This window comes from Saccoglossus kowalevskii, chromosome 5 (genome assembly GCF_978046115.1).
Source record: "Saccoglossus kowalevskii chromosome 5, keSacKowa6.1, whole genome shotgun sequence".
NCBI classification, from domain to species: Eukaryota; Metazoa; Hemichordata; class Enteropneusta; family Harrimaniidae; genus Saccoglossus; species Saccoglossus kowalevskii.
The window spans coordinates 36655459-36680674 of NC_140645.1; the positions used below are offsets into that span (position 1 = coordinate 36655459).

General features: G+C 35.6%; 1 protein-coding gene across 2 annotated transcripts in view; it reads left to right on the plus strand.

Moving 5' to 3' along the window:
- The window catches only part of LOC102805891 (multiple epidermal growth factor-like domains protein 8), an 83009-nt gene that overhangs the window by 36630 nt on the left and 21163 nt on the right, over positions 1 to 25216 (plus strand). For both annotated transcript variants that reach the window (XM_085499384.1, XM_085499385.1), the window contains exons 13-30: positions 1260 to 1429; positions 1928 to 2155; positions 3544 to 3756; positions 4319 to 4567; positions 4919 to 5031; positions 5902 to 6033; positions 6405 to 6608; positions 8318 to 8476; positions 9745 to 9902; positions 11158 to 11368; positions 11797 to 12016; positions 13361 to 13493; positions 13654 to 13877; positions 14792 to 15027; positions 17324 to 17519; positions 17888 to 18062; positions 20323 to 20486; positions 21048 to 21189. In XM_085499384.1, coding sequence (XP_085355510.1) covers positions 1260 to 1429; positions 1928 to 2155; positions 3544 to 3756; positions 4319 to 4567; positions 4919 to 5031; positions 5902 to 6033; positions 6405 to 6608; positions 8318 to 8476; positions 9745 to 9902; positions 11158 to 11368; positions 11797 to 12016; positions 13361 to 13493; positions 13654 to 13877; positions 14792 to 15027; positions 17324 to 17519; positions 17888 to 18062; positions 20323 to 20486; positions 21048 to 21189 — 3327 coding nt within the window. The remainder of the gene's footprint in view (positions 1 to 1259; positions 1430 to 1927; positions 2156 to 3543; positions 3757 to 4318; positions 4568 to 4918; positions 5032 to 5901; positions 6034 to 6404; positions 6609 to 8317; positions 8477 to 9744; positions 9903 to 11157; positions 11369 to 11796; positions 12017 to 13360; positions 13494 to 13653; positions 13878 to 14791; positions 15028 to 17323; positions 17520 to 17887; positions 18063 to 20322; positions 20487 to 21047; positions 21190 to 25216) is intronic.

The following is a 25216-nucleotide window of genomic DNA, read 5'->3' on the forward strand; positions in this document are numbered from 1 at the left end:
ATTGTGGTGACATGTCCACTTATACGGATTGTAACACTTAGTATTGATTATTCAGCTCCCATAGACTATTGTGGTGACATGTCCACTTATACAGATTGTAACACTTAGTATTGATTATTCAGCTCCCATAGACTATTGTGGTGACATGTCCACTTGTACGGATTGTAACACTCAGTATTGATTATTCAGCTCCCATAGGCTATAGTGTTGACATGTGCACTTATACGGTTATAACACTTAGTATTGATCATTCAGCTCCCATAGACTATTGTGGTAACATGTTCACTTATACGGATTGTAACACTCAGTATTGATTATTCAGCTCCCATAGGCTATAGTGGTGACATGTGCACTTATACGGATTGTAACACTTAGTATTGATTATTCAGCTCCCATAGACTATTGTGGTAACATGTTTACTTATACGGATTGTAACACTCAGTATTGATTATTCAGCTCCCATAGAATAGTGTGGTAACATGTCCACTTATACGGATTGTAACACTTAGTATTGATTATTCAGCTCCCATAGACTATTGTGGTGACATGTCCACTTATACGGATTGTAACACTCAATATTGATTATTCAGCTCCCATAGGCTATAGTGGTGACATGTCCACTTATACGGATTGTAACACTTAGTATTGATCATTCAGCTCCCATAGACTATTGTGGTGACATGTCCACTTATATGGATTGTAACACTTAGTATTGATCATTCAGCTCCCATAGAATATTGTGGTGACATGTCCACTTATACGGATTGTAACACTTAGTATTGATCATTCAGCTCCCATAGAATATTGTGGTGACATGTCCACTTATACGGATTGTAACACTTAGTATTGATCATTTAGCTCCCATAGAATATTGTGGTGGCACGTCCACTTATACAGATTATAACACTTAGTATTGATCATTCAGCTCCCATAGACTATTGTGGTGACATGTTCACTTATAAGGATTGTAAAACTCAGTATTGATTATTCAGCTCCCATAGGCTATAGTGGTGACATGTGCACTTATACGGTTATAACACTTAGTATTGATTATTCAGCTCCCATAGACTATTGTGGTGACATGTCCACTTATACGGATTATAACACTTAGTATTGATTATTCAGCTCCCATAGACTATTGTGGTGACATGTCCACTTATACAGATTGTAACACTTAGTATTGATTATTCAGCTCCCATAGACTATTGTGGTGACATGTCCACTTATACGGATTGTAACACTTAGTATTGATCATTCAGCTCCCTTAGGCTATTGTGGCGACATGTCTACATATACTGGTGTTATTCCTTGGTGGGGAAGGAATGGAACATTCATCCAGGAAATGGAACACTGTCGTACAAGGAATAACATACCAGGAATGACCTGGATCAAATACAAATTTCCAATGAATGAAGCTGAACCAGATGAGGTAGTGTACAACAATGTACTGGCATTTGAAAGCGTTCAAGGAATAGTAAAGAAAGCCAACAAAAAAAGTAGTGCAAAGAGTTTTGTCGTTATTCATGATGATAACAGTTGAAAATTATTTAACCTGATCACTTCACAAATTACAATAAATAAATGGTTTTTATTGAGTAGTTTAAAAAAGATGTGACATCTGTTTCAACCATGAAAGTGGAGTGATTTTGACAGATTTTTTTTGTTTTTATTTCTTTAGATTTAGAACTATGTGTCTTATCAGAAAATATTTCTTTACAAACAAAGAGTTGCTCATTTCACAAAATCACATAGTGTTTTGTTTATATGATGCTTCCAAATTGAGAAGCGAGGTCCAGTGTTTGCAATTTTTAATACACTGCTGACAGGATGCATGCTATTCAATGCGTTATTATAATAATAACAATAAGACAATAGTCCTGGTAGGAAATGTTACTATAGTTTTGCTTCACTAAATGATTTCTCGTAGGTGTCTTTCGTACCCAGTCTCAACAATGATTTTTTATTTAAACCAATCGTTACAAAAGAGAGTGATAAACGAGGGGAATATATTGGTCTGTATAAGGGTTATATATTCCCATTGGGGGCCACTCCAACTGACCATTCAGGACTGGGACAGCAAATCAAATTGTGGATGCAAGGAAAAGGATCAATATCTACTTTATCCCTCAGTACAGATGATACTGCTGACAATTTGGTAAGTATCGTCATAGTGTCAATTCAGGGCAGCCATTTTTAATTATTTTTTTTTAATTATGTAATTCTAAATACAAAATAAAAAGCAGTAGAATGTATGTTAAGGTGATTAACAATCAATAAAAACCAACAAAAATTACACTGTTTACTGGAAACTATATGACAGTGTAACCAATATGAAGAAAGAATTAGTTGCGACAGTGTATCAGTCAATCCTAGTTGCCTGTAATAGTACCGGATTCTGCCGTAAATTGGCCCTGGGCCGTTAAACGGCGATTTGGGTTTTTAAAAAAATTAAATGGGACCAAGAAATAATGATTTTTCGGCAGTTTTTTAAGATATTTTTTTTTTATTATCTTGGCGTAATTTTTTGGACATTCCAATCTTTCCTGACACCTAAAAAAGTTTGATTATAGTCATTGATGCCTACTCAAGAGTATTGATGTTCATTGAGACTAGCATGAATGGTAAGCTTCCTTTCGACAATGAGCTGTTATCACTGTAAACATTGTTAAATTATTCTTCAAATGCTTTTGAAACAACTAATTTTTTTATTTAAAAAAAATCATGCCGTTTTCCCATCAAAATCCAAGCCAAAATATCGTACTACAAATCTCTTCCAAATTGCGTTCAATAACATTAACATATTTAAATGAGCTATGGTAATTTGAACACGCTGGCATCATCCATCATTTTGATTGGTTAATTAGCTATTTGACCTATTAGGTAAAAGACCATCGTCCCAGGTCAACTCATGCAAAACTTAGAGGATATCTTACAGCCTCAAGCGTTTATAATCATTTGCTTACGATGAAACTAAGTTGAATTTTATTTGCATTTCACAACAATTCAACAAATATATTTTTTGTATATTATTATAATCACTACTGAGTAATAGTCAACAATTGTGAAACGCAGCGTGATTGGATTGCGCTACCGTGATCATTTTCTACTAAGAAATGCAGTTGTGTTCATTTCTATTTGAAACTTCTTTTAGAATTTACTTTCATTACCAATAAAATACCAGCGTACCAGCTTAGTTAGTGTGATTTTTTTGGGGAGAAAGATGACACTGAGTGACATTGTAATGAAGGTTAAGGTGGTCTACTTTTTAACTCAGCCAGAAAAATATGTATCAAATTTTTTATTAGCTTCCGCAGTGGTTTCTTTCGTCTCGAGTGGTCCACCTGCTGGCATTGAAAGAAGACGTAGGTGGATTTTTCATTGAAAATAGAAGTCCCAAACAAATATTTGATGATCATTTTTATGAAATTTTCAACCCCGAATGAGGGCCCACAAACCGTGAAATCAGGGCAATTCTTTTGGATGGGCCAATTTATGACAGATTCCGGTTGATTGAGACTAACTATTACACTGTTTTTTCACTAGGAACAAATTGCTTATGACAGTGCTCCAAATGACAATCCCCGTTTCAATGAAATTAAAAGAAATCCTGTTTTTCCTGACACATCACGTGTTGCCAAGTATTATATGGAATTTGAAGCCAAACAAACTATCCTTAACAATCCCAAACAGCAAGGTGGTAGTACAATGCAGTTAGACTGGAACATAGAGCTGATAGAGTCAAATGATCGTCATACTGTAAGTACAGTTGTATGCATATAAAACTTGCTTTATTATCTTTCTATTTTACTTCAGTCATTATATTCTGTCTTCTAACACAACAACCACAAGGACCCACTGGGAAAGCAGGCCAGGGTTGAATGTGTGATATTCCTGCTATGTGGTAAACCATACATATATACAAGAAATATATTAATAAATATTAGTGAGAATGTTTTGATTTTTTTAGAGTTAAGGAAGGAAACAATGAGTAATAAGAATGTTAAGTTGACATGTAATTTGATTGACAGGCCAGTATATATGTCAGTCGATTGTTGGTGGTAATGACTTGATTTAGTGGATACATCAATAATTTGACTGCAATAAGGAAATGCTGCAGAACTGACAGATTATTGTGGGAATATTATAGAAAGAATTTAAATCTTGAGAAGGATACTCTTCACAAATGATATTTATTTATTTATTTATTTATTTATTTATTTATTTATTTATTTATTTATTTATTTATTTATTTATTTATTTATTTATTTATTTATTTATTTATTTATTTATTTATTTATTTATTTATTTATTTCTGTAGCCAATCACAGCAAAGTTTTTACAGCCATATCACTACACTGGTATTTGTAACACCTACACCAACTGTTTAGCTTGCATGACTGACGCATTATGTGGATGGTGCAGTACAAGTAATACATGTATTACACGTAATACAATCAGTAATGATCCATTACAATGTGGCAGTGTTGTTGGTGCTCAGTATTTAATTACCATCCCAGAACTGTGTGTCGTGTGTGAGGATTTCATGGACTGTCTCACTTGTACTGAGGTAAGTAAATACGTTGATCATGCATTGAACAAACTTTTGAAAGCTATTACAAGATTTTATTACAATTTTTAAAGAAACATTTTTATTGATATTGACTAATTTTAGAAAATTTTAACAAAACAAACTCCTCTGAAATTCCTAAATATTGTGAAAAGTATTATTAAGAGCAGACTAGTGTAGTATGATGCACTAGCAGCTGATTTGTGCTGAAATATTCCTCTGCCACATGTACACATGCATTTGTTTGACAATGAAGTTCAAAATGGCCGAATGGCAGCCATAAGAATGTTAAAAATCTTCTATTTCTATTTTTTGTGACCCTTTAACTCAGTAGCAATACTTGTTTTGTAGAACCCCTTATGTGAGTGGTTATCAGATGATACTCGGTGTATGCGACATGGTCGATTTAATGAGTATGATACAGTTGTCTCAAATCCTGCAAACTGCTCTGTGCCGTGTTCTTTGTAAGTTACTCAGTTATTATGTGTTTTAATAATTTTAACAGCTTAATTCCAAAAACTGGGACTCCTGGATGTTTTGATCTCCGTGCATCCATGTGTCTCTGTGTGCGTGCGCCAATCTCAATCAAACTTCCCACATACATCATGCTTGATATTATACATATGCACATCAATTTATTTCACGATCTGATTCAAGATGGCCGAATGGCAGCCATTTTTGTGCTAAAAAATCATCAAAATCAAGCATTTCTCGGCTGTTTACAGATGGATTTTGTTCAAACTTGGTATATACCTTGAACATTATAGGACCTTGATGCACATCATTTTGTTTTTGCAGATAAGATTCAAAATGGCCGACTGGCGGTCATTTTGTTTTAATGAATGGGCTTTCTAGAGCCATATCTCTGACATGCTTTGACTGACTATGTTATATATATTCATTATACATGTATTCAAAATGGCTGATTTTGTTTTAATTAATGCTGTTTCAGAGCAATCTCTCAGTTACTTATCTATCAAATGGACATATAGGTCTGATTTGTTTACAAAAAAATATTTATGCTTATTTTATGTAGGGTGCCCATAAATATATTTTTCAGATTGTTTAGAATATTTCCTAATTTATGATTTAAATACATGTACATGCTTCCCAAATGATTTTAATAATATTTAATTGAAAGCATCTAACTACATGTATTCCTAATTGTTGTTGTAGTTTCCTAGTTTTACTTACACATGAGAGCCATAGACATAGACATGCTTTCGCCATTTTATATAAGGAAATTATTATTTATGCTTATTATAATGTACCTATTGTGTTTGAGTTGTTGTAGTATTGAGTATACTGACTATTGTATTATGGTTAATTAACAGGAGAACCAGCTGCAGTGAATGTACAGACGTTGTTAGTGAATGCGCATGGTGTCAGAACACAGCGACTTGTTTTGCATTTGCATCATATATTTCGCAGTTTTCGTTTGGACAGTGTTCTCACTGGTTTGACAAGTAAGGCATTAGTTTTTCTGTCATCATAATCTTTTTACCTTACAAACCTATTACTGTATAATGCTTTATTTTAGCTGGAATTAATTTTCGCTAAATAGACCTTTTGGGTGTTTTGTATGGAATTTATTTTCACTGATTTTTATCAAGTTGAATGTAAAAAACAGGAAAAAGGGTATATTCGCTGGAATTTATTTTCACTGATTTTTGATGAGTTGAATGTAAAATATAGGGGAAAAAGTATATTTGCTTGATTTTATTTTCACTGAATCATTCCTTCAATGAAAATTAATTCAAAGCGAAAATAAAGTATTTTACGGTATATTTTGAATATTATGGAATAATTAAATTAACTGTCTTGTTTTTATTTTCAGTATAAAAGAAAAGAAAAAAAAATGTCTTGACTGTTCCGAGCATACAACATGTGGTGAATGTTTGGATACATTTCAATGTGGTTGGTGTGGTAATGAATACAACCCTACAATTGGTATTTGCCATGATGGAGATTACCTTGGACCTGACGTAGAGATGTCATGCAGTCAGCTGATAACAGAAGAACATGGTATACCTCTTGAACTGTAAGTACACCACCATGCAGTCAGTTGATAACTTCAGTTACAATAACATTGTCAAAAACAACTCATTGTCAAAAAAAGAGTTTACCTATTCACACTAGTCATTGCATTCTTGAATAGCATCAGTGAGAATGAAAAACATAATTTAACATTAAGCACCAAGAAAAATTGAAATGTTCCAAAATTAGAATTTGGTTTCGAAAAAAAATTAGAATACTTACGATAATATATATTCTAGACTGTATGTAGCTGACCATGTCCATGCTGTTTTCTTAATTATATATCGTCTGATTCAGTTGAAACTTTGTTCAAAAGTTCTACACTCTTAGGAATTTATCAAACTCACAGCCATATTGTCTAAAACGTCTCAAAATGGCTGACTGGTGGCCATGTCCCAGTGCATAGCATGTTATGTTGAATAACATTTATTATGATATACATCTTTCATTGTTATAACGCCGTCATTAAAAACTGAATAGGGACGTGTCACTAACAATGACTCGTTGTTAATCATATATCTGAGCTAATCACATGTTTTTAACCATACAGCTGAGTGATGATGACTACCTAGCTATTTGATAATTATACAAAATCACATGTTTTAACCATATAGCTGAGTGGTACTGACTACCTAGCTATTTGATAATTAAACCAAATCATATGTTTTTAACCATATAGCTGAGTGGTACTGACTACCTAGCTATTTGATAATTAAACCAAATCACATGTTTTAACCATATAGCTGAGTGGTACTGACTACCTAGCTATTTGATAATTAAACCAAATCACATGTTTTTAACCATATAGCTGAGTGGTACTGACTACCTAGCTATTTGATAATTAAACCAAATCACATGTTTTTAACCATATAGCTGAGTGGTACTGACTACCTAGCTATTTGATAATTATACGAAATCACATGTTTTAACCATATAGCTGAGTGGTACTGACTACCTAGCTATTTGATAATTAAACCAAATCACATGTTTTTAACCATACAGCTGAGTGATGATGACTACCTAGCTATTTGATAATTATACGAAATCACATGTTTTAACCATATAGCTGAGTGGTACTGACTACCTAACTATTTGATAATTAAACCAAATCACATGTTTTTAACCATATAGCTGAGTGGTACTGACTACCTAGCTATTTGATAATTAAACCAAATCACATGTTTTTAACCATATAGCGGAGTGATGATGACTACCTAGCTATTTGATAATTAAACCAAATCACATGTTTTTAACCATATAGCGGAGTGGTGATGACTACCTAGCTATTTGATAATTAAACCAAATCATATGTTTTTAACCATATAGCTGAGTGGTACTGACTACCTAGCTATTTGATAATTATACTAAATCATATGTTTTTAACCATATAGCTGAGTGGTGCTGACTACCTAGCTATTTGATAATTATACCAAATCACATGTTTTAACCATATAGCGGAGTGGTGATGACTACCTAGCTATTTGATAATTAAACCAAATCACATGTTTTTAACCATATAGCTGAGTGGTGATGACTACCTAGCTATTTGATATTTATACTAAATCACTTGCTTTTAACCACATAGCTGAGTGGTGCTGACTACCTAGCTATTTGATAATTATACTAAATCACATGTTTTTAACCACATAGCTGAGTGGTGCTGACTACCTAACTATTTAATAATTATACCAAATCACATGTATTTTACCATAGATCTGAGTGGTCCTATGAAAGTTGTCCTGATGTTGAGGAATGTAAACTAGGATTAGACGATTGTCATCCGAATGCCACATGTGAGAATACACAGGAATATTTTGTGTGTCATTGTAACAGAGGATTTCAAGGAGATGGGAAGAAATTCTGTGATAGAACGTAAGTAACTATATCTCATTACTATTTACAAATTAGTATAAGGTAGCAGGTTTATTATTTGCATACTTATTTTTATTTTTTGATTGTAACTAAATGGCTACATGTATTAGTTTATCATCATGTACGTGTCTCTAAATACCAGACATGTGACACACTGATTAAAAGTTATTGTTTCATGTTTTTGAGTACAGTCTTTTAGCTGGAATTAATTTTTGCTGAAAAGCCTTTTTGGGTGTTTTGTATGGAATTTATTTTCTCTGATTTTGACAAGTTGAATTTAAAATATAGGAAAAAAAAAATATTCGCTTGATTTTATTTTTACTGAATCATTTCTTCAGCGAAAATAAAGTATTTTACAGTAGTTTAGTATTCTACTACCGGTAAATCAAATGAATCTTTGTAAACAACATGTGTCACTTTTCAGACAGTAATGTGCTGAATTTTAAAAATACTGTTTCATTTATATTGCTACTTAATGACTGCCCTTCCCTTTTGTAACAGGGGCTCACTATGTAAACTAGGAGCTGCACCAAATAAAAAATACATTTCACTCAAAGACTTATGGATAAAAAAAAAAAAAAAACTTTTGATAGACAAAAGAAATTAAGTTACATGAACTAAGATAACAAAATATAACAACAACAAAAGACATCTAAAAGTAGCAACAACAAAAAAAAAATTTTTTTAACCCCTAACAACATCTAAATTGCTAGTGGTCTGAGCTGGAGCATGGGCTTGCAGAACTCATATTGATAATGCAAATGACTATTTTCTGAAACATAAATTTAAGAGTTGTGAAATTTATTACATTGTATCAAGTGATGGTGAATCAACAATAGCAAGTGTATGCCACAAGTAAAGGCAGTCAAGTCAATTGTAGCGAAGTGTTTAAGACCATGACAAATAAACAGTACTCATTTGACCTCAGACATTCAACAGACCAATGATTCCTGAATCATTGGTTCCATCATAATTTGTACATAACAAAACCCAATGACACATAAATGCATAAATTTGACATGATAACAGGAACTTAATTTTTTGTTCACACACAAAATATGGCCATCATTTTCTATTCAACATTTGAAAGTTTATAAATTTGCAAAACAACACATTCCTGCTACTTTAATCAAATTATTTTATCCTTAGTCACTTGAAAATTTTGAATCACCATAGCAACAATCGTCACTTTCATTTAGATGGTCTGACACATGGCTTTTATAATTTTTTCAGTTTGACATGTTATTGATGTATATTTTCATTTTTAGGTGTTATCATACTTGTATCCATGGAATATGTAGTGAAGAACCTGAGTATATATGTGTATGTGATCTTGGATGGACTGGAGATGACTGTAATACAAACTGTGGATGTCATAATCACAGTACTTGTAATAATGGTATTGGTCTATGTGATGAATGTCAATGTAAGTACCATGTCATGTTACTATATGTGACTGTAATACAAACTGTGGATGTCATAATCGCAGTACTTGTAATAATGGTATTGGTTTATGTGATGAATGTCAATGTAAGTACCATGTCATGTTACCATATGTGACTGTAATACAAACTGTGGATGTCATAATCACAGTACTTGTAATAATGGTATTGGTCTATGTGATGAATGTCAATGTAAGTACCATGTCATGTTACTATATGTGACTGTAATACAAACTGTGGATGTTATAATCACAGTACTTGTAATAATGGTATTGGTCTATGTGATGAATGTCAACGTAAGTACCATGTCATGTTACTATATGTGACTAATACAAACTGTGGATGTCATAATCACAGTACTTGTAATAATGGTATTGGTTTATGTGATGAATGTCAACATAAGTACCATGTCATGTTACTATATGTGACTGTAATACAAACTGTGGATGTCATAATCACAGTACTTGTGATAATGGTATTGGTTTATGTGATGAATGTCAATGTAAGTACCATGTAATGTTACTATATGTGACTGTAATACAAACTGTGGATGTCATAATCACAGTACTTGTAATAATGGTATTGGTCTATGTGATGAATGTCAACGTAAGTACCATGTCATGTTACTATATGTGACTAATACAAACTGTGGATGTCATAATCACAGTACTTGTAATAATGGTATTGGTTTATGTGATGAATGTCAATGTAAGTACCATGTCATGTTACTATATGTGACTGTAATACAAACTGTGGATGTCATAATCACAGTACTTGTGATAATGGTATTGGTTTATGTGATGAATGTCAATGTAAGTACCATGTCATGTTACTATATGTGACTGTAATACAAACTGTGGATGTCATAATCACAGTACTTGTAATAATGGTATTGATCTATGTGATGAATGTCAACGTAAGTACCATGTCATGTTACTATATGTGACTAATACAAACTGTGGATGTCATAATCACAGTACTTGTAATAATGGTATTGGTTTATGTGATGAATGTCAACATAAGTATCATGTCATGTTACTATATGTGACTGTAATACAAACTGTGGATGTCATAATCACAATACTTGTAATAATGGTATTGGTCTATTTGATGTAATGTTTTAATGGATTTAATTAAATGTGCATTTCATTTATCAGTAAATACCGGTAGCAATGTTTAAACTCAGTAATTAAGACATTTAAAGTAATTCTACAATAAAGACTACTTCTATTTTTTCAGACTGGACTGAGGGTGACAGCTGTGAACTTTGCAAACCTGGTAGTTATGGCAATGCCACAACAGAAACTGGATGTTTAGAGTGTGCCTGTAATGGTCATGGTGATTCAAGTTTAAATAATTGCCATGGCAATACTGGAATTTGTTACTGTATTGATAACACACGTGGTGATCACTGTGAACATTGTGTGGATGGTTACTATGGCAACCCAGTGTAAGTATTGTAAATATTATATAATTTGGCTCTCCATGTAATACAGTGTTGATATGATATTCATCCAACTCAACCCTGGGTACTACACTTTGAAAATGATTTTTGGAGTGGATCTGGGTTGGTTGTCATTTCAGCCTCTGTACCCTGTACTGCCATAAATTATTACTACTAGTAGGAGAACAGATAAGAAGGTATGCATGAAGGCAGTACAGGGTCACATCAACCTATGCTATTTGTGTTGATCATTAAGGCTGCTGTACTGCCTATGTGCATACTTTGCAGTATTCTCATGATAACACATTAAACAGGTGGCCTTTATATTCACTTCACTTTATATGCAAATTGTCTTGGGAATGCCCAATAGTGCTATGGTTAGTGGCAATCTTTATATAAATGTTGTCACTCACAGGTTTTACTTATCTTTTCAGAAATAACAATAAATGTTACAAGCTTTGCGAAGGTCGTACATTTCTAACCAATGCGGTGGCATCAGCATTTGGATCACATGAAGGTAAAGGTGTAATTGACGCATCCCACGGATACTGTCTTTGGATCATCACGGTGTTTGATAACGTAACTATGTCATCGTTATTAACCATACCGACAATAACACTTACGCTGGAAGAGAATTTACAAATAGAATGTCAGGTATGTACTCCCGATAAAATATGTTTTCTGCTGAAGGAGATGCAACTTCAGTTTTGTCATTTTATTGTTTTCAAGCTTTGCTTTCATCACAGATGAAAGAGTTCAGCTGGTTGCCTAGGTGATCCCAGGCTGACCTCTGTAACTTAGGTTGGCCTCAGCATACCAGGCTGACCTCAGTATCCTAGGTTGACCTCAGTATACCAGGTTGACCTCAGTATACCAGGTTGACCTCAGTATACCAGGTTGACCTCAGTATACCAGGTTGACCTCAGTATACCAGGTTGACCTCAGTATACCAGGTTGACCTCAGTATACCAGGTTGACCTCAGCATACCAGGTTGACCTCAGCATACCAGGCTGACCTCAGTATCCTAGGTTGACCTCAGTATCCTAGGTTGACCTCAGTATACCAGGTTGACCTCAGTATACCAGGTTGACCTCAGTATACCAGGTTGACCTCAGTATACCAGGTTGACCTCAGTATACCAGGTTGACCTCAGTATACCAGGTTGACCTCAGTATACCAGGTTGACCTCAGCATACCAGGTTGACCTCAGCATACCAGGTTGACCTCAGTATACCAGGCTGACCTCAGCATACCAGGCTGACCTCAGCATACCAGGCTGACCTCAGCATACCAGGCTGACCTCAGCATACCAGGCTGACCTCAGCATACCAGGCTGACCTCAGCATACCAGGCTGACCTCAGCATACCAGGCTGACCTCAGCATACCAGGTTGACTTCTGTATACCAGGTTGACCTCTGTATACCAGGTTGACCTCAGTATGCCAGGTTGACCTCAGTATGCCAGGTTGACCTCAGTATGCCAGGTTGACCTCAGTATACCCAGCTGACCTCAGTATACCAGGTTGACCTCAGTATACCAGGCTGACCTCAGTATACCAGGCTGACCTCAGTATACCAGGCTGACCTCAGTATACCAGGCTGACATCATTATACCAGGTTGACCTCAGTATACCAGGCTGACCTCAGTATACCAGGTTGACCTCAGTATACCAGGCTGACCTCAATATACCAGATTGACCTCAGTATACCAGGCTGACCTCAGTATGCCAGGTTGACCTCATTATACCAGGTTGACCTCAGTATACCAGGTTGACCTCAATATACCAGGCTGACCTCAGTATACCAGGTTGACCTCAGTATACCAGGCTGACCTCAGCATACCAGGTTGACCTCTGCATACCAGGTTGACCTCTGCATATTAGGTTGACCTCAGTATACCAGGTTGACCTCAACACCTCAGACTGACCACAATACCTCAGACTGACCTCAGTTCTTCAGGTTGACTTCATTATTTGACCATGTCCTTTTTTTTGCAGAAAGACCATGTCTATGTGTATGATGGTATCCCAGAATCCATCAGTGGGGTACACAGTCAATCACAATCTGTTATGCTTGGTGCTTTCTGTGGAACTGGTTTACGAGAGCCAATCACTGTCAAGGCAACTTCTGGTGAGGACAATAACTCTAAGCCAGTGATTTTCACATAAAATTATTGCATTGTTTCACTTTATACTCCCTATTGCCAAGGTTGTAATAACTATGCTATGTTTCAGATATAAATTATCACAATATTATGTGATATTAACCCTATGAATTATCTTTTTTACAGGTGTTATGACAGTTGTCTTTGAAGCTAATATCGCCCAGTCAGCTATCACTCAAGGGTTTACTGCACTATATACAATAGAGGAATGTCCATTACGTTGTCATGGTAATAGACAATGTGTTAACGGGCACTGTGTTTGTATGGATCGTTATCGAGGCAGTGATTGTCAGATACAGATATGTCCACAAGATTGTAATCAACATCTATCACAGGGTGTATGTGATGACGTAAGTAATTATGGTTATTATTTGTCACATGTATAACACATGTACGGCACATGAACAACAATACAATACGTGTTTGGCACATGTACAATACGTGTTTGGCACATGTACATTACGTGTTTGGCACATGTACATTACGTGTTTGGCACATGTACAAATGTGTTTGGCACATGTACAATACGTGTTTGGCACATGTACAATACGTGTTTGGCACATGTACAATACGTGTTTGGCACATGTACAATACGTGTTTGGCACATGTACAATACGTGTTTGGCACATGTACAATACGTGTTTGGCACGTGTACAATACCTGTTTGGCACGTGTACAATACGTGTTTGGCACGTGTACAATACGTGTTTGGCACATGTACAATACGTGTTTGGCACATGTACAATACGTGTTTGGCACATGTACAATACGTGTTTGGCACATGTACAATACGTGTTTGGCACATGTACAATACGTGTTTGGCACATGTACAATACGTGTTTGGCACGTGTACAATACGTGTTTGGCACGTGTACAATACGTGTTTGGCACGTGTACAATACGTGTTTGGCACGTGTACAATACGTGTTTGGCACGTGTACAATACGTGTTTGGCACGTGTACAATACGTGTTTGGCACGTGTACAATACGTGTTTGGCACGTGTACAATACGTGTTTGGCACGTGTACAATACGTGTTTGGCACGTGTACAATACGTGTTTGGCACGTGTACAATACGTGTTTGGCACGTGTACAATACGTGTTTGGCACATGTACAATACGTGTTTGGCACATGTACAATACGTGTTTGGCACATGTACAATACGTGTTTGGCACATGTACAATACGTGTTTGGCACATGTAGATCACATATAGAGGTAATACAAGGTTATGAATTTGTTATCTGAAACATCTTTCCTGTAGGTTCTAGGTTTATGTAGATGTTCGGAGGGATTTGCTGGATCTGCTTGTGACATTTTGATTACATCAAGGGAAGTCATTTGGAGAACCCTCTATGATCCATTACTTGAAGCCCCTTCTGATAATAGCTACCCATCCCTATCAAGAATGGGACATTCCATGGTAGCTGCAGAGAATAATGAATTATGGGTATATGGTGGTTATAGTCTAGAAGAAGGAATCAAAAGAGATGTACAAATGTAAGTAATTCATATCGAGTAGTTACCATGGAAACACCAGAATACTGTGAATCAGTAATTTTTTACAATTGAAATCCTGGCAAAGTGAATCCTGTCATAGAGGGCCTGGTGAAATATTTAATGCCACATTTTTTCAAAATAATAATATTTATAATAATAACTTTATTATGCTGTATTGTGAAATTACATCTCAATTTTAGCTAATTGTAATAAAAGTATAACAAAAAGAAGTAACTAAATATGTTGTAATTATACACCATTTCGTCGTTTGTTAGTACAGTCAAACCTGTGTTAACGACCACCTGTGCAGAGCGGCCACCTGCTCATAGCGACCACCTTAGTACAGTCCCTTCGCAGTTTACATGTTATAGACACTGAATATAGCGACCACCTGTCCAACGGGACCAGCGACCACCCTATTGTAGACCTATTCACACTTTAACCTTTGTGGAGACTGGAAAGATTTTAACAACAAATTAAAACAGTTTCATTCAAAGTTTGAAATGAAAAACTAGCTTGTTTCCGATCGGTACTATACTATCGATCCCCAGCCGGCCAGCGGCAATTCTGTGGACTGTCTCGCACATGGAGAGCAAATTTCTCTCGTCTCGAAAACAAAGAAAAATTAACCAGTTTTATTAAATGAGAGATGTTTTATTTACCTTGTCGACATGAAATATCCAAACAAAATAATAAAACATTCGTTTATTTCGTTTTCATCGCGGGATTGCAAAATTCGACCTATTTTGGCCGCCTTGTTGTTTGTTGTTGATCGTTATAAATTATGCTAATGAAGCGCATGGGCAAAACATATTGTTACTGAGGGGTCATCTCAGGGTTATTCTCAACGAAAGGTGTTTTTTTATTTTGATCCTATTTTTTTATAAAAGGTACATGTAATATCAATAATTCGCAATCAAGAAAACTCGTTTCGTTTGGGCAGTTTTGACACGTCGATGCTTGCAACAAATAACTGTAAAATTGCGTGTACGGTCATCATGTTTCATTTCCAGTTCGTTTGACTTTCTGATTCAACACCGAGAGTTGGAGCAATCGTTATGAGTTTGATAAATTTTGTTTATTACCAATGCTTCTTCATTTTTAATGCTTGCTTGTTTGTTTTTTCAAACACGGCAACTTTGTCTGTGCATTTTGTCACAGTGTACAATCGACAATACTAACGATGGGACTGATTACCGCCTGTGATGGAATATGTGTAAGAGACTGGGGAATAAGACTGCATGGCGAGAGTGTGGAAGACCGAGCTGAAATGCCAATGCAGCTGATCGTTGACAATCGTTCTTATGCATTAAATACACCAATGAATCCATGGGCAGAATCACTTGGTTTCAGTGAATTTACATGATATAATTTGTAGTAAAAAAGTAAAGCTGTGTAATTATCCAGATGAAAATGAGTGACTTTTATTAAAAAAGACCTATTCATTGTACAATGTGTAGGTTTGTTTTGCTTATGATCTCCCGTAAAATTCCCACCCTAATTAATATTCATGATTGAATGAATAAATTAGGCCACCTCCATATAAAGACCACCTGTCTATAAAGGACAGTTTGGCTCAGTCCACTGACTGTCCTTTATAGACAGGTTTGACTGTAGTTATAAACAACTAAGATAATTCCTCAAGTATCAATTTGATATGACACTAAGTGTTTGATTTACAGTGCCATAAACAATTTGAAATGTGCATCCGCTTTATATAAATTTAGGTACCAATTTTCCATTGACAGTGCATGCCATGAAAGAATAATTTGAACAAGTCTGCAGCATTACTGACATATTCCAACATCATAACACATATACTTAAAATTCACAAATCATTGATCATTTACATTTTGTGTGTGGACTGTGTCAAAATCATTCACATTGGTGGTGTTTGCTGTTGCTGTTATTAAATATATACTGTAAAACACTTTGAAATAGCTACATGCCATTTTAGATAATTTGACTCCATGCATGAATTGTTGAATCTTAATTTAGCTAAACTGCCAATAATCTCATTGTGAGAATATACTTTATTTTAAATTAGTGACATCTTGAATTAGCGAAATTACAGATTAGCTAAATTAGCTAAAATAGCATGCTAGCTAAAAAGACATGTTTTACAGTACGTCTGTGTAAATCATTTAATAAACCAACTCATTTGAAACGTTGTCACCGACGGTCACAATCTAGGGATGATTTGGGAGCATCATTTTGTATGCTGGTTGGAAATAATGTGCTTGATTCATTTGTGAACCTGAAGAATGTCGGCCATTTTGTATATTTTACCCATTAGGTATGACCTTAACAGTCACACATGGCAAGTGAAATCAACATCAAGTAGTATTATGGAACCACTTGGTAGATACTACCATGCAGCAGTCTATACGAACCCTAGAACTATGTTTATCCATGGTGGAATTACAGATCTGGGCATTGCCAAAGACTTCTGGGTGCTGGATTTAGATGAATCTGAGTGGACACGAGTTGAAGTAAGTCATAGTTCTTACCATGAATAGTATCGATACCCAATTAACACAATTATAGAAAGCTGGCAACATGATTGCTTGACATGCCATCTTAAAGTTATCTCATCTATTTATTTAGCAATATAATATTTTTTTACTGGCTCATACAAGTAATTGAAGCTGGTCACAGTATTAATAATATTTGCTGGTTAGACTGAGAGAAAAAATTTCTCTGTTTCTCGTTTCCACACACATTTTGAACTATGCGCCTCAGACGTTTTTTTTCTTCTAAAGCACTTGTCTCAAATTTCTCCCATTTTAGCTCAGTATTCAAAAAAAAAAAAAAAAAATTGTTTAATTCCTGGCATTATGATGTAAATTTTTTATTCCAGATTCCATTTATATTACCTGCCTTAGCTGGTCACAGTATGACATTAATACGTGATAGGTATATTGTGATATTAGGTGGTTATTCACCTGAAGATGGTTTGTCCGATGTTGTTGTACAATATGATACAGAACAAACACAATGGTTGGTATTAGATGTGAAAGGTACACCACCAACTGGTAAGTGCAAATGCTAATAATATACGAATGCCTACTAAATATGCTAATGAGGTCATATGGCTACTGAGTATGCTAACGAGGTCATGTGACTACTAAATATGCTAATGAGGTCATATGGCTACTGAATATGCTAATGAGGTCATATGGCTACTGAATATGCTAATGAGGTCATGTGGCTCCTAAATATGCTAATGAGGTCATGTGGCTCCTAAATATGCTAATGAGGTCATATGGCTCCTAAATATGCTAATGATGTCATATGGCTACTGAATATGCTAATGAGGTCATATGGCTACTGAATATGCTAATGAGGTCATATGACTACTACATATGCTAATGAAGCACACATAGCTATTATACATAGGTTGGATGTACAAGCTTATTATACCCAGCACATTGCCGGCGAGGGATATAGTGGTTACCAGTGCCTGTCTGTATATTTGTATGTCCGTGTCGTGTCGAAAGCACTACTGCAGATAAAAACATTCACACTGTAGTATTGTCATTGCACACTAGATCTGATCAACATATGTCATGACTATATATGGTCATGTGTCATTATTTAAAATACATAAATATCATATTTAGAGCACTATTGCAGATAAAAACATTTGACCAGTGGAGACATTGGGTGTGACCTCATTAAAATGTATAAATATATCTAGACCACTATTGTGGATAGAGATATTCAACCAGTGCTTTATTGAAGACATTGGGCTCATGATCTGATCAACATATTGATTGACCATATATGGTTATATGACCTCATTAAAATGCATAAATATATCTAGACCACTATTTGGGATAGAGATATTCAACCAATGCTTTATTGAAGACATTGGGCTCATGATCTGATCAACATATTGACTGACCATATATGGTTATATGACCTCATTAAAATGCATAAATATATCTAGAGCAGTATTGTGGATAGAGACATTCAACCAATACTTTATTGAAGACATTAGGCTCATGATCTGATCAACATATTGATTGACCATATATGGTTATATAACCTCATTAAAATGCATAAATATATCTAGACCACTATTGTGGATAGAGATATTCAACCAGTGCTTTATTGAAGACATTGGGCTCATGATCTGATCAACATATTGATTGACCATATATGGTTATATGACCTCATTAAAATGCATAAATATATCTAGACCACTATTGTGGATAGAGATATTCAACCAGTGCTTTATTGAAGACATTAGGCTCATGATCTGATCAACATATTGATTGACCATATATGGTTATATGACCTCATTAAAATGCATAAATATATCTAGACCACTATTGTGGATAGAGATATTCAACCAGTGCTTTATTGAAGACATTGGGCTCATGATCTGATCAACATATTGATTGACCATATATGGTTATATGACCTCATTAAAATGCATAAATATATCTAGAGCAGTATTGTGGATAGAGACATTCAACCAATGCTTTATTGAAGACATTGGGCTCATGATCTGATCAACATATTGATTGACCATATATGGTTATATGACCTCATTAAAATGCATAAATATATCTAGAGCAGTATTGTGGATAGAGACATTCAATCAATGCTTTATTGAAGACATTGGGCTCATGATCTGATCAACATATTGATTGACCATATATGGTTATATGACCTCATTAAAATGCATAAATATATCTAGAGCAGTATTGTGGATAGAGACATTCAACCAATGCTTTATTGAAGACATTGGGCTCATGATCTGAACAACATATTGAATGATCATATAACCACATTAAAAATGCAAAAATGTGTCAGGCCTCATTTGCATATTTTAGTCTCAAGGTTAATTGTACATTAGTTGTATTATTAATAATTATAACTAAGTACTTCCCAAGTAGACACATCTGCTTAAAACTTGAATGCATTTCTGTATGCTATTTAATGTTTACATACCGAACACAATCACTTTACAAAGTCACGCCAGGCTGCCGAGGATCTGCCATCTTTGATGTGTTTCTTGTTAAATATAGTAATTGTAAGTTATATATAGTAATTGTAAGTTAAATATAGTAATTATAAGTTAAATATAGTAATTGTAAGTTAAATATAGTAGTTATAAGTTAAATATAGTAGTTATAAGTTAAATATAGTAATTATAAGTTAAATATAGTAATTGTAAGTTAAATATAGTAATTGTAAGTTGAGTATACAAATTATATCTGCAAAGCATGTTGATAAGAATTATTAGAACATGAACTAACTCCATTGTGTTTTGTTCTTATCCAGGTCTGTATGGACATAGCACTGTATGGAACGCTGAAACAGAGTCTCTTTATATATACGGTGGTTACAGGTTTCATACTGATCAAGTCGCTCTGTCAGATAAACTATATGCATTCTATTATCCTGATAAAACATGGAGTATATTGACTGCCAGTGATCAGGTTAAGGTAAGAATTCTTCTCCTGTTCAGTGAGATGCATTGTGGGAGTACCATAATGTACTACAGGAGTATATGGGAGTACAATAATACACTATGAGAGTACAACAGTACATCATGGGAGTGCAGCAATACACCATAGGGGTACAACAATACACTATGGGAGTACAACAATACACTATGGATGTACAATAGTACACCATTTGAGTGCAACAATACACCATGGAAGTACGACAATAAACCATAGAAGTACAACAATACACCATGGTACTACAACAATACACTATGGAAGTACAACCATATACCTTGGAAGTACCACAATGCCCCATTGAGTTAAGCTTCCAATCTAATTACAATATATAACATTTACATCATTTACATTTACAAAATATAACATTTACATAATCTCCCAATCAGCATAAAGTTTCATAGGTTTTGTAAATTTAGTGTTTCAAATGTGTGAGTGCATCTCCTAGGTTTTAAATTCAGTTGTTAAAAAATGGGTTTTATTGTGTTATTACATTTTGACATGGATTTAATTTGAAAAAATATGTGATTTTTTTCTCTATAGCAACTACCTCGTTATTTACATGCTGCTGTGACAACATCCCAACATTTAATAATTCTTGCTGGTGCGACAGAAAATAACTTCACCAATTCAGTGAACTTGTACAAGTATGAATGTAATACATGGACTGGTTTGTCATCCCAAGGTAAGTTACGGCAAAGTTAATATGTTAACGAGTTTTAAATACAGGGGAGCTAGTGGGCCCTTTGGGAGGTCAGTGATTTAAAGGTCAAATCTGCATATTTCAATTGTTACCAATCATATGGACTATGCTGCCCTATTAGCATAAATAAATAAACTATCTGTTTGCCGGCAATTTTTAGTCCCCGTTCGGACGCAGTCCGAAAACGGGGACTTATGTTTTGCCCTGTATGCGTCCGTCCGTCCGTGCGTGCGTCTGTGATCACCTGTATCTCGAACATGCATGGACCGATTAAGTTCAAACTTCACTCATACATCACACATTATATGGGACATATGCACATGCATTTTTTCATGATCCGATTAACGATAGCCGAATAGCGGCCATTTTAAGGCCGAAAATGCATCAAAATCACACATTTTCACCATTCCGGACCCGGATCTCAGTTATGCATGGACGGATTTTGTTCAAATTTGGTACATACATTAAACATAATAGGACCTTGATGCATGTCATTTTTTTTTTGGGATCGGGTTCGAAATGGCCGACTGGCGGCCATTTTGTTTTAAAGAATTCAGTTCTGGATCCGTATCTGAGACATGCTTGGATTGATCGAGTTCAAACTTCACACACACAAGGTACATCATGTCACAAATATGTATGTGCATTTGTTTCATGATCTCATTAACGATAGCCAAATGGCGGCCGTTTTAAGGCCGAAAATGCATTGAAATCGCACATTTTCACCATTCCGGACCCGGATCTCAGTTATGCATGGACGGATTTCATTCAAATTTGGTACATACATTAAACATAATAGGACCTTGATGCACGTCATTTCTTTTTTCGGATCAAGTTCGAAATAGCCGACTGGCGGCCATTTTGTTTTAAAGAATTCAGTTCTGGATCCGTATCCGAGACATGTCTGGAATGATCAAATTCAAACTTCACACACACAAGGTACATCATGTCACAAATATGTATGTGCATTTGTTTCATGATCTCATTAACGATAGCCAAATGGGGGCCGCTTTAAGGCCGAAAATGCATTGAAATCGCACATTTTCACCATTCCGGACCCGTATCTCAGTTATGCATGGATGGATTTTGTTCAAATTTGGTACATACATTAAACATAATAGGACCTTGATGCACGTCTTTTTTTTTTCGGATCAAGTTCGAAATGGCCGACTGGCGGCCATTTTGTTAAAGAATTCAGTTCTGGATCCGTATCCAAGACATGTCTGGATTGATCAAGTTCAAACTTCACACACACATGGTACATCATGTCACAAATAGATATGTGCATTTGTTTCATGATCTGCTTAACAATAGCGGAATGATGGCCATTTTAAGGCCGAAAATGCATCAAAATCACATATTTTCACAATTCCAGAACCGGATCTCAGTCATGCATGGATGGATTTTGTTCAGATTTAGCACAATGTGTTGTACATATGCAGGTGCATTTCGGTCATGATCTGCTTTGAATGTATATGTCACTCAAATATGAACGGAACGGGGACGTGTCATTGACAATGACTTGTTAATTTAGTACTCAGTTTGCATCGCCAAGCCAGCCACAGACGTCGTGTTTTCTCTACTTGCGTCTTTCTTCACCATCTGTACCCATATTTATCGCTAAATGTCAATCAACTACGTTGAAATCACAATCCGCGTTGTGTTCCCAATACCGATTATATACCAGCTATCTAAAGACGAAATCCGTAGGTACGTTAACTACATTTTGTTTGAATTGGATCCAATACTTGCCAGAATACTAGACTGTAGCGTTGCATGCCGAGAAAGACGGTGTTATTTTTGTTCAAACACTGAGCCACGACCAGTACACGAAAACGACATACTCGACCAAATTTACTCATCTACAAACAATTGATCAATATTACTAGCTATGGATAGCTTGACACAATCGGACATGTTCTCCAGCGACGTGGACCTTACACCACAGAGAACAATGGAAACCGAAGGCAACTCTGACGTACAGTACAGTTCTCGCGGAAGCTTTGGCTTTTGTGGCATCATTGTCGCATACGCATGGCTTCATTGTCGCCTCAGCATCGCATCGTTGTGGCATCAGCTTCGCGTCATTGAAAATTGAAGCTGTGTTCGCCTCTCTTATTTTGTAGCATCATCGTGGCCTCAGCTTCGCAGTCTCATGGCATCAACATGGCATCAGCTTCAAAGTATTGTGACATGAGTATGACCTCATTATTTTCACATGGAAAGGCAGTAGAGAAAAAACACATGTACAGAAGTTCGATATGTAATCGTTTTGAAATTCAAAGCGGTAAGGGGAGTAAAATAATATGACCAAGAGTAAAATGACATTTTAAAAAGATATCTTGTTTAATTATTTAATGTTGCGAGTATTGGGTACCAAAAACTATGTGAAGTACATTGCAATCTGCAAGGAAAATCGTGATAAATTTAAATCGCACGATGCAATCGTCGTTCGGAAACAACACAATTTGCTATACGAAATGAAACTGTTCTTGTTATAAAATTACCTTATTTTCATTCATTTTATTTGCTGGTAAGAGAACAGATTCAGATTCCTCATTTTGGTGGTATTTTTCTGTGTTTCGTTTAGTTTTAGCCGAGTCCGATCCCATGCCCGGACTACTAATACATGCAAAACACGCGAACGCCGCCTGGCGTTGTCGCCTGCCATCTTGATACAAAGTTCCAAAACAAGTGCGTACATTTCCAACTATGATTGGATGGTTGTGTTGGCGTCGGTCTGGTAAAATTTTACATCCAATTTTCAAAATTAAGTCACGATCAGTGACCTGAGCTCGATTTATACGTACTTTAAAAGTATTCTCACAAAAAAATATTTTCGAATAAAAACGAGCCACAGGCCTGGTAAAAAAATCGAATAGCACTTGACGTGCAGAAATAATTTATTGGGCTTCAGAAAAAAAGTGTTCATTTAGTTGTAGCCTGCCGTAAATATTTGGTGACCAGTCGATGAACAATTTGAAACTCATTATACACACCGAAGTCCTTCGATAGTGAATACCATCGACCCCAATCTGGTTTACCTATATTTCCCAACTTGCAAAACTGATTTGTATCTCCGCCAAGTTTTTCTTTTTTCTTTTTTTGAACTGAGGTCAAATCCCAGCAGTTTGTCAAAATATACCGATGTTTTTCAGTGAATGATTGTGAAGCCTGTCACAGCACAGTGAATCGACGGCGGAGATTGGACAGTACGACGATCCTTCAATTAGCGTCAAATATGCTTTGTTACAACGTCATTGATTTGCTGAAAGTCACCTGATCGGAGCACGACCTGGGTCACAGAACCATATTTGTCCGTATTATCAACGGGACTTTGCGAGAGAACCACACCCACATTTTCAACCATTTTTAGCGCGGAAGTTGCCAACAAATGTCGAAAAACTCTTGAATTTTATGGATTTGAATAAAATAAAGCTAGCGATTGGTAAGACTGATTAATAATATATCCCCCGATGCTCTTCGATTTTTTTTTAAATTTTATTTCAAGGCGAGAAATGGATAATTGAAGTTCCATCGATTTCAAGGCGACTGTTTCACCGCGACAACTCTACACTGTGTTGTAGTTTCACGAGGTAAAAAAATATATATAATAAATAGTACATGTTTAATTATTTGGTTTTACAGCCCGCAAATTACGGGACATGATCCCCATGAATTACGATAAATAAATGCTGATTGTGTTGAATAATGGACGTCGGGACCGTTTGGAGAAACCAACGGGGATCGATATTCCAAACAAATCATTGGGACACGGTCGGTCATCTTGAATTTTCAAGGTGAATGTTCCGGCGAAGCACTCCACTATCACCTTGAAGTATTTCATTAGGACTACGTGTATGTGACAATGCCCTCACAGTTTAGAATCAGTTTACCAACAGCCAATCATATTGCTTCTTTCTTCAACGCGCTTGGCCAAGCTATCATAATCTTCGGGACGGAACTAATTCACGAGACGCTCAACGTTGCTATTTAAGACGCGCACCAC